At 40.9% G+C, this 11,211-nt stretch overlaps 1 protein-coding gene across 3 annotated transcripts; it reads left to right on the top strand.

Annotated features, from left to right (window-relative positions):
* Positions 1-368: 368 nt before the first annotated feature.
* Positions 369-10,790, top strand: LOC136679401 (spindlin-W-like). 3 transcript variants are annotated; one of them, XM_066657904.1, is made up of 5 exons: positions 369-448; positions 2,548-2,589; positions 3,550-3,797; positions 5,979-6,212; positions 7,074-10,790. In XM_066657904.1, the coding sequence occupies exons 2-5, from the start codon at positions 2,570-2,572 to the stop codon at positions 7,277-7,279; spliced, it is 708 nt and encodes a 235-aa protein (XP_066514001.1). In that variant the 5' UTR covers positions 369-448; positions 2,548-2,569; the 3' UTR covers positions 7,280-10,790. The 3 variants fall into 3 exon arrangements, with proteins under 3 accessions (XP_066514001.1, XP_066514000.1, XP_066514002.1); XM_066657903.1 differs by having other exon boundaries at positions 384-448; positions 2,551-2,589; XM_066657905.1 differs by lacking the exon at positions 369-448 and adding an exon at positions 528-537.
* The last annotated feature ends 421 nt before the right edge of the window (positions 10,791-11,211 follow it).

Genomic DNA, 11,211 nt, shown 5'->3' with positions numbered 1-11,211 from the left:
GTGTCACAGCCTAAAATAATGTCCCCACGTTTATATTTGAAAATGCAACAAATACAATTCTCCTCAAACATGTAGCCTAGATTTCTGTATGTGAATACAATTATAGATTCTGTCTTCATGCTGAAATAGCCACTTTGTAACTATGGAATATATTTTGGAGCTCCAAAAGTAACTTTTCTCGGTGATGAAGTTGTTATTATTGTTGTATACATACTGTAAAGAAACGATTCCACACCTTCACACGAGAAGGGGACTCAATATCCCAGGACAACTTGCGACAAGAGTGCTGAGTTTCGTAGTATATTAATTTGCCGATGCATTCTGGGATTTGTAGTTTTTTTTGTTCCCGATGACTGGCGCCTCCTTGACGTCGCGACTAGGGCCAGTATATGAGGCAGACGCTTCTCTGCAGAGGGACGTCCGTCATAGACATGAAAATAAAGGCCAGGTAAAGGTTTTGTTTGAATAGTTCGCCCAGGGGAGACGGGTACGGGAAATTAATATTCAAATATCAAAAGTAATAAAGGAAATAAAGGCGTTTTTGCCTGTTGCGCATGTTACATTGTGAAGACAATGGTAAGCTACGGTTTAGCTAGCTTAACTAGCGGTGCTGGTTTTTTAGACGGAGGAGATTTTATTTACTTTAAACCGCGAAGTTGGGTACAGTTATATATGTCTTTGTGGGCTGGAGCTTAGGCATAAGTACAAAGACAGTAACACTGTCCCTGTGAAAAAAAATGAGGCTGAATTTGCCTTCTTCGAGTATTCCGTTCCACCTTAAATCGTGCAGCAGTTAACGCAACACTCTGGCGTCCTGAGTGCGTCCCGCGGCAGCGTTTAAGGTGGAATGGAACAGTTATGGTAGAAGCCAACTTTAGCTTTAATGGGGAAACATGCCAACACTGTAACGTTAGTGGGAAATGGACTAAATGAGCTGAGTAAATGAACTTATTTCCCTAACTCAGTTAACTAACATAGATAACTAACCCAGTCAGCTTTCCTCATGCCGCAGTGTAAGCATTGTGTTGTTGAACAATGTCACGAGGGCGTCCCACACATTCAGAACAAGTATAATTCAGATTAGTTAGACTGGATTCATTACATGGAGCTGATTATGCAACACGGCCGATGTTGTTGACATCCGGCTCTGCAGTTAAAACGCAGCTGAGCCAAAGCAGTCAGACATCAGAGAGCATCAGATGACAAGAACATTTACAGTGAGCTGGAGAACCGAGCTAGTACTTTAAAGCTCATCAATCTCACCACCGAGGCTTAAGCCACTGTGTGTTTTAAAGCTAAAGTAATAAACATCCTGCAGGACACCTTTTGTTTTGCACTAACATGAGAATCAATTGTTTTGTGATTCTCTATTGAAATGGCTTATACTACATGGTGTGGGTCCCCCACATGTGGATTGCCATGTTTAAAAATGTAACTCCAAAGTGTACATATCAGTTGCATAGAATGCAGTGTTAAGTGTGTGTAAACATATTCAAATATCCACAGTGCATCTCACATTGGCTTTGAACATGGGTTGATGCACACCATTATCCCAAAAATACAAAGAGATACGTGTACCGTATTAAATACTGAATTCAATGTATGTTGGTGCTGAGGGCTGGCAATGACACATACTTGTGTAGTAAAGCTTCCTCACTTCCTGTTAGTGTGAAAAGTAGAAGTATATTTATGTTTAGCATATACCTGAAAGGTGTTCTTCCTGTGTCTGCATGGGTTCCCTTCGGGTGACTGTCTGTGAGGAGTGTGGTGTGTTCTCCCTGTGTCTGCGTGGGTTTCCTCCAGGTGACTATCTGTGAGGAGTGTGGTGTGTTCTCCCTGTGTCTGCATGGGTTTCCTCCGGGTGACTGTCTGTGAGGAGTGTGGTGTGTTCTCCCTGTGTCTGCGTGGGTTTCCTCCGGGTGACTGTCTGTGAGGAGTGTGGTGTGTTCTCCCTGTGTCTGCGTGGGTTTCCTCTGGGTGACTGTCTGTGAGGAGTGCGGTGTGTTCTCCCTGTGTCTGTGTGGGTTTCCTCCGGGTGACTGTCTGTGAGGAGTGTGGTGTGTTCTCTCTGTGTCTGCGTGGGTTTCCTCTGGGTGACTGTCTGTGAGGAGTGCGGTGTGTTCTCCCTGTGTATAAATATCAGCTGGTGATATTTACATTCTGTAACACATTTTAAGACGTTCAGCTCATGGAAAATGCTATAAACATTAACATATTTTTTGCAAATGTGTTATAACTGAAGTACCCTAATAATAAATGTTAGTTAAGGGAAGCTGCAGAAGTCAAAGCAAGCTTAAAGAGCCAGTAGAACACATTCAAGCTTATCTTCATGTAACAGACCAGAGATCATGGCATGAGAAACAACTCCACATAAACAACATTGGACCTACACACTTTTGTCAAAAATCATGTGTCTAACCACAAATTTAAATGCCACTCGCTAGAAGCCTGTTTGTCACTGTAGGGTGTGATTTTTTTCCCCTTCCTGCTGTTCGCATGGTTAGTTCTGTATTTTCCATAATCTTCTGTCTTCTGACTCTTCACCAGCAGCTGTTGCTGAACTGGAAACATGTCGAAGAAAAGGGGCAGGTAAGTGGACCAGTGTTTGTGGTGTGAAAGGATTTACGAGGTGTCTTCTTAGTCTCATTTTCATTTAATACGATAAGGGAAGTGACCACAGAAACGAGTATCTAACGATAGCTGTGTTTTAGAAAATAAAATGCAGAGACCACCCTACATTGGTTTTTACATTGGATTAATATAAAGGTGTTCATTCTTCACAAGATATTTCTGATGATTAGATAAATACACGAGGAAGAGGAAAGCTGTTCTGACTGGAGCAGACTATGCTAACGCTATGCTAATATTATGTTACATACACACTAGTGATGACTAAGCAATGAAAACAAATGCAGTGGATTTACTCCTAATACTTTTATTTCCCTTTTAGAGAATGTCCAACTTTCTATTTTTTTAATGATTTTAAGAATATTTTTGACTGAATTTTGTCTGAGGTCAGCATTCCCGACAGAACTGTGAACTGACCTTTAAACACCTGAGTAGAAAAAGCAGGTTCTGATAAAGCCACATGTTCGTGTGTTTTCTAGCACCTTATCAGAAAGACTCGAACCAGCCAAACAGCATTTTTAATGGGTCAGTTCAGTAATGTGATAATGATAAACAATCATAATGACGTGCAGTCAACCCGACCCTGAACCGGATCGAGCGGATGAATACTTACAGTCCTCTTTCAGCTGCTCTTATCATCACTGCTGTGACTGCTAATTATAGCGGTCTCTGTTGACCATTAGCGTGATACTCAGTAGGAACTAAGTGAATGTCCAGAGTCTTTCAAAGATTTCACTTGAAGGTCTTAAAAGAACTTATTAAAATGTACTTTGTATGTGGAGAAAAACATGGATATTAAAGGGTGTGTAATTCAGACTCTTTCTTGTAGTGACCTAAATGTAATAGCTGTACTATCGGTAGCTCTTCTCACAATACAGTGAACATTCTTTGGTTTTTCTTTGTTATTTTTGGGTCCCGTAGGAAACGCAGCAGTGGGGAGCTAAGTGACACACTCACCCTCGACCCCAATAACCTGCTGGGCAAGAGGATACAGCACAGCTGGAGGGAGAAAGGAGCCCTCACTAAGTGGAAGGGCACGGTGCTGGACCGGCTCAGCGTTAACTCCTCGTTGTACATGGTGAAGTACGACGGCTTTGACTGTGTCTACGGCATCGAGCTGTTCAAAGACAAGAGAGTGTCCAATCTTCAGGTTCTCACCGAGAAAGTTGGTGAGTAGTGCAGGGTCTAAACCGCACGCTGCTGAAGTGTAAACAGGAAGTTAGCACTGCGCGCCTCACCTTGCAGGGGATGCAGAAGGTGTTAGGGACATTTTCGTTCTGGACTTTTGTCACTTTTGTGTGTGCTTTTACCTTCTCTGTAGCACGCTGTCTAAATTACTGTGGCCATTCAGTGGACACGGTCTTTAATCTCCTCTAAGCTCACGCAAGGACAGCTCTTGTTGGGAGATACGGCTCTACGGCAGAATGGAATAGTTGGATCAGAAAGAAATCTGCTTAGATGCATGGGTTTGTGTCAGTTTCCTGTTTACATCTGGAAAGAAAAGCATGCCCTTTGTAGATGAGTGAGCATTTTGTTGATGGAACATAAACTGTGATGCATTAACAGGCTGCTTTTGTTTGGATAAGGAGTTTGTTTGGTGCAGCAGGATCTGTGTATGAATGAGCTTTGTGTTGAATGTAAAGCCCGATGTAATATCATTCTGCTTTTGTTCAGCGAAAGAGCTTGTTTGCGATTCACATGGCTGCACCCAGGCTACTTTCTCTTTAACCTTCAAAATGAACTAATTTATGACGGGTCACATTCACCACTCAGCCATAACATTAAAACCGCCTCCTAGAACTTTGTAGTTCTACACTTACATAGCTTAGTACATCACTTGCTCTGCGTAAATGCTACAGCAGCCCACCCACACTTTCCCTAAAGAGCCAGAAGTGATAGGTGGCTCATTCTCAGTACTGCAGTTTTACTAACCTGATGGGGTCAGGTTCAGATATGTTGCACTGGTATGACTGCTGTTGGATTTTTAAAAACACTATGACTATTCAATGTATAATCTGTTAGATCTAGTAGATCTGTAGTTGCATGATCAGTAGAGTTGTTAAAAGCTTTGTTCAAAACATTGCAAACCCAATATCCAGTTACTACAAGCTTGATTTATGAAGCCCTTGTAAAACGTTAAATTCAAGTGTTCCAATCATTCCGTGGCCACAGGTTTATAAAACCAAGTATTTAGGCCTGCACCCTGCCTTTACAAACATCTGTGAAAGAATGGTTGCTCTCAGGAGGTTAGTGAATTCCAGTCTGGTACCATGATGGGATGTCCTCTGTGCAAAAAGTCCAGTTGTGGCTACAAAATATTCCAGAGTCAACTGTCGGTGATATTATAACAAAGTGGAAGTGATTGGGAACGGCAGCCAACTTTCTGCAGAGTCAGTCGCTGCTGACCTCCAAACTTCATTTGGTTTTCAGATTAACTCAAAAACAGTGGTTAGAGAGCTTCGTGGAATTGGTTGCCAAGGCCGAGCAGCTGTATCCAAGCCTTACGTCACGCAATGCAAAAAAACAAGCGCAATGCAAATTGTCGGATGCAGTGGTGTAAAGCGTGCTTCCACTGGACTCTAGAGCAGTGGAGACATGTCCTCTGAAGTGACAAATCACACTTCTCGATCTTGCAATCCAATGGATGAGTCTGGGTTTGGCAGTTGCCAGGAGAATGGTACTTCTATGACTGCACTGTGCCATGGTGAAGGAGGGATTATGGTTTGGGGTTGTAGGGAACTCCTAATGCTTCAGCCTACCAAGAGACTTTGGACAATTTCATACTCCCAAATTTGTGGGAACGGTTTGGGGACGGTCCCTTCCTGTTCCAACGTGACTGTGCACCAGTGCATAAAGCAAGGAGACCTCAACCTTGTGGAAAGCCTTCCCAGAAAAGTTGAAGCTGTTATAGCTGCAAAGGGTGGCGTGACATCATAAAACCCTATGGAATAAGAATGGGATGTCACTCAAGTTCCTATGTGTGTGAAGGCAGCCGAGTGAATACCTTTGGCAATGTAGTGTATAATCTATGTTGCCTTTGTGATTTTGCTTAATGACCAAGGTACAAGCTATTTGAATGCACACTTGGTTGTGTTTATTAGATTGTCACAACAAGGTGTATGAAGTGATTGTGTGACACATGCTGGGTAGTGTAGGGAGAGAACACTGATGACCAAATACAGGAACATGATATAAAATACTGAATTCTGTTAGACCAATGAGGCAGAGGAATATAATGCCCCTCTATAACAACACAAGGTTGATTCTTATCTTAGTAAACGATCCAGCCTCAGTAGGTCTTACACTTCCAGGCAGTCGATTCTTAATAAGGTTTGTTCTGCTCTTTGCAGTAAACAACAAGATCAAGGTACCGCATGATGCAGAGGAGTTGGTGGGGAAAGCAGTGGAGCATCTTTTTGAGAAAGAAGATGGAGAGAAAAACGAATGGAGAGGGATGGTGCTTTCTCGTGCCCCTATAATGACTAACTGGTATTACATCACATATGAGAAAGACCCAGTTCTGTACATGTACCAGTTGTGGGATGACTATAAGGACGGCGATCTCCGCATTTTACCTGAGGCAGGTGAGTGACCAGTGGCTTTGCGATGCTGTTGCTTGATTGTTGTCTGTAGTTGCTTTGAAGTCTTGATGCTAGTTCTTGAATTTGGTCGTATTTAAAATTCCTCAGTAATGTCACTCTGGTAATTTCACAGGCCGAAAATGTGGACGTAATGTAATACAGTAATGCATTTCATTACTCTGGCAAATATTTGAATGCGTTTGAATCAGATTAGTTATAATCCTTTATTTATTTTCAGTTTGGCTCTTTATTCTTTGTGTGATGTTTCACTTCCTTTTCTGTACTCTTAAAATAAGTGTGTGGGTTGGTATTTTTATGTCCTTTACCACATGCGCATGGCGGTGCAAGATCATCACCAGGATGAGTTTTGAAGCGCAGTGTGCCTTGGTTTTGCGTGGCCTTTTTCAGGAATAGCGTTGGGGGTGTGTAATTTCAGTATCCCTCTGTGCAGCACAGCGTTACCATGGGAGTAAGTGAAGAGTGCAATCCTTTAGTGAAGGATTGTGTTGTTTTGGAGTTTGTGAACCCAATTTAGGAATGAAAGGATAATCTTACCGTGCAATGGAAGATACCTACTAGAGTCTACCTTTATTTTGTAGTGATGACAGTAGGCATTTCCCACTCCTTTCATAAGATTTTAGCTGAAGATTATATTTCTTTTACCACAACTAATGATGTAGAACCCAGAAGTATTAAGCATATACACTTATGTTTACATATGTCCAGATACAGTCAATATGCTTCATGCTTTCAAGTTGATGTCCATCATGCTGTAGGGGAGGCTAGTTGAGTGGCTTGAAAATTAGCCCCATCTGACATTGTGTGTAAAATGTAACAGCTTCTTCGTCGTTGTTTGTTTCCCAGAGAACAAACACCTGCTCCCTGCTGACCGGAAACCTGGCGAGGAGACGGAGAGCCTTGTGGGTAAGCAGGTGGAATATGTTACTGATAAAGGAGTGAAGAGGACCGGGCTAGTCATCTATCAAGTCCCCGCCAAGCCTTCCGTCTACTACATCAAATACGACGACGATTTCCACATCCACGTCTATGACCTGGTCAAGACGACCTAAAGAATACAAGAGCAAAGGAAAAAACGAAAAAAACAAACTCGCCCTCACCTCCCCATAGCTCATGTCGTCACCTCTCGTATTGCTGTCTTCACCATGAGTTGCTATGGAGAGGTGGTGCGCGCAGGGGGGCAACCGTGTGGAGTGTCTGTGGTTTGTAATTCACATGTGTCATATACGTGGATGTCACGCTGTTGACTTAAGCGTAGAGAACAAAGCTCAACGCCCCAATCAGGAATTGCTAAAAGGCACGGGGTTTAGCTCCACATTAACCGAATGTTAACGGAATTCTGCTATTGTTTAGTTGGCTACTTTCAGCTTTTCCAGATTGGAAGTCTACACTTTGAAAGCAGGCGTTCTAAGAGGTACATAGTGTATTTATTTATATGTAATTATTATACGTTATTATGCTCCAGTAATGCATATAAGCCATTATACATGACATTACAGAAATGCTGAAGGTGGTGCATATACCACATATTGTCAGATTATGGCTTGAGTAATGCAAACTAGGGATGGGCGTAATTAATCAGTGATTAGAGAATGTTTTCAAATACTATTAGTGAATTAGAAATATATGCAAATTAGCTCTTCTGTCATGCAAATAACACATGTCTGAACTCTATATTACACCAGAGGCCACCAGAGGCCTTGATGGAAGGTCTAGTGTGTTAAGAGAAGAGGAACAGAAATCTTGAGCAAGTTAGCAGCTCGATGCTAGCAATAAGATGGCTAACTGACTATTATTAATCAATTTATGTCATGAATAATGGATACAAACCCTGATGGTTTGGCCTCTCCACGTAAAGAGGATTGATCTAAAAGGTAGATAGCTTTCATCAGTGGCTGCATGTTAAATAAAGTGGTCCCAGACACACCTGTAAAACCAAATATTTTGAAAGCAAATAACATTTAAGCTAAGAGATTGAAGCTAATAGTTATAACCTCTGTAAGAAGAAAGAAAACCCTAGTATATTTGTAATTTTGCACTAAATCCCCAGTTGAAGAATGCTATAGTTGTCATAGGATAAATCTAATATAAGGAAAAGTTTTGGTAATCACAACCTTTTAGGGAGAAAGTATAATCTAAAGCTTTTATAATCACACAAAGCTATTTACAATCCCAAGTGTAGCATCAGAAAAAGGGTTGATGAGTAGTCTGTTCTTCCCTTGTAAAATCATTCACGCTTCTTTGTGCTTTTTTTTGTGAACAACAGAAAAGTGTGAATGTACACGAAAGCATTAGCTCACTCACATGTGTGTGCCCTTGTGTCAAAACTTGCAGTCTTTTGACATCATCTGTAGACATAGGCCTTGAAAAGGAAACCGTTCTGACTCTTTCTTAAGGAAAAGAGATTTTATATTCCAAATATTTTAAAAACGATGACTGTATACGGTGCCTCAGAACTAAATTGACATCATTAACAGGGCTGTGTATCTAGGCGAATCCTGATGTATGGAAAGTTAGTATTAAATAAAGTCCGTCCAGCTGGCTGGGTAGACTTCAGCAAAATAAATTCCAAAGTACAAATTTGTAACTGCCTGTTATTGAACTAGAGAGGTGCCTAGCTGAGAGGGTAAATAGTTAGATACAGAGCAGTGGTAGGTATTGGAGGCACCCTATTCTAGGCGTACAACCGATCTGAGTACATTACACAACAAGAACCTCATTTGAATTCGTAAGAAGGCCAAAACTATTCAAATCAGCACCTGTTTGTGTCGGTAGCCTTTAGATTGTCGGTTTCTAATGTGTGAAGGTAGCAACAAAGTGGAATTAAGTGAAAATGATGTTAATGTAACGTTGAATAACCAAATTATTTGGAATTCATTCGGTGCCTGTAACTGTTTTATCCAGTTCAGGGTCGTGGTGGGTCCCGAGTGCAGAACTGCTGATTGTATCCATTTCAGTTTTAATAACCATTGGGTTTAAGTACTTAATACAAAGAAATTAAGGAACTAAAAATAGTTACACTATTGACGTGTAAGTTGTAGTTTAAATCTAAAATACCGCCCAAATAATCTGTTCAAAGGTTAAACATTCTCACAAATAAATTCTGAAATATCAGAACAAGAACATAATTTAATTCTCCCTTTTATACATATCTGGATATTATATGATATTCAACCTTTACTAGGCCTGTGTCATTTAGAAACACGTTACATTCTTCATAAATCACAGAATGTGCTCCTTTTTCCGAATGGGTCAATGGCGTAACCGTCTGTATTTAAATGTAATTTTTGTAAATAATACAGATATGCTTGAAATTATTTGTGTTCATTTCTTTGCCTAATTTTGCTCATAGCAATCGCACTTTATCTCAGCCCTAGCACGGCCTCAACCCTCAAGTCATAGAGGAGTTGGGCTACGACGTTATTCTAACTGAGCAGACCACAGTGAAATGTACAGAACAGATCCACTTTTCTTAGTGATTACACGACTACACCGTTGTAAAATAGTTAGAAACCAGTTAATGGTTCAATTTTAAGATCTTTTTTTTTTTTTTGTATTTGATTGGAATCTGATTTTAATCAAAAAGAAAGCTGATGCTGGAGGTGCATGTTCTTAGCACATGCTTCTTATTCTGTGAACTTGTAAATGTCAATGACTGTTTTGAATATGGAAACTGAAAGCACAGCACTCGTGTGCAGAAACTCGTTTGCGTTTGAGTTCCTCGCGGCCCGGTTAGAGCTCGGGATGCGGATTTCCAGTCAGTTTTAGCATTCGCTGCATGCCGTCTCACTGTCTCTGAGGCAAAGTCACTCTTCTCCACATCGCGTTGGTGCCAATGTGCTAGAGAGAGGGGATCTGTAGTTGTCGTGTGGTAGTGTAGCAGTTATTTATATAGAGATTTATCAAGAATGCACACCACCTGAATTTGGAGAAAAAGCCCTGGGCGTTGACCCACACTAACACTTTTGTAGAGTTTTCGGCTCGTTCACTGTATCATTAGCATTGAAGTGCTGTACACTTTCAGGTCCGCGTAGATGAGGATAATGTTTCTTTTCGCTTTTTTGTTCTCCATAGTATTTACAGTCACATCCGGGTGGAACGCTCTGTGTATTCACTTGTACTCGTTTAAAGAATACCTTCACAAATCTGTGTATTATACTTTATTTCTAATCTTGAGACTATCCCCCATCACTCCCTCAGCAGAAGGGGGAATAACGCTGTCGATCTCAAGCTTTGAACCGTTTGATTAAAGCGAATCTTAACGATGTACGCGCTGCATTATCCGGTCCTTGTGAAATAGTACTTCTCTTTCTGGCTCCTCAGTCAATGTGGTTTGTTGTGCGATCCGCCAGCTGCCGGTACTGTCCCTCCGGTTCCCTCTTTGATCTGTGATCCTGTTACTTTGCTGCTTTATTTTTTATTGTTTTATTTTATTATTATTATTATTATTATTATTATTTTATTTTTATTTTTTTTGCCAAAGCTAACTTTTCAGCAGGCGACGTTAAGGAGCGTCTAAAACTGTTCATGTTGTCTGTTTGTGTAACAATGCTATCATAAATAATAAAAGAGATATTTTTTGCACAAACTGTGGCCTGTCGTAAACGTAGAGCGAGCACGTATTTACCGTGAAGCGTGAGTGTTCCCATCCCCCCCAAAAATAGTGGAGCGCATATTAAAGTGGTTGATGTTTGGACCCGATTTTGTCCTCACTCTCATCTAATGGTTTAGTTTCTGACGTCAGATCAGTAACTAACTGCTGCCTGTGGAATATTCATGACTCGACTGGAACTTTAACCAGGAGTCTTGTGTTTTTTGTAGATCCCATCCCTCAGTGTGTTCATAGAAAGTTTTGACTCTTTTACATAGTACATTTGCTCTGAGGATTTGATTCCATTCACTAAATATGTACTTTTTAAGGTATGATCATTGATGTGAGGATTTGGTTATAAATTTCTCATGAACTTTAATGCGGTCAGGTGCA

The sequence above is a fragment of the Hoplias malabaricus genome, chromosome Y, assembly GCF_029633855.1.
Source record: "Hoplias malabaricus isolate fHopMal1 chromosome Y, fHopMal1.hap1, whole genome shotgun sequence".
Taxonomy (NCBI): Eukaryota; Metazoa; Chordata; class Actinopteri; order Characiformes; family Erythrinidae; genus Hoplias; species Hoplias malabaricus.
Note: the sequence above shows the minus strand (reverse complement) of the source record. Positions and strands in the feature narration are given on the sequence as shown.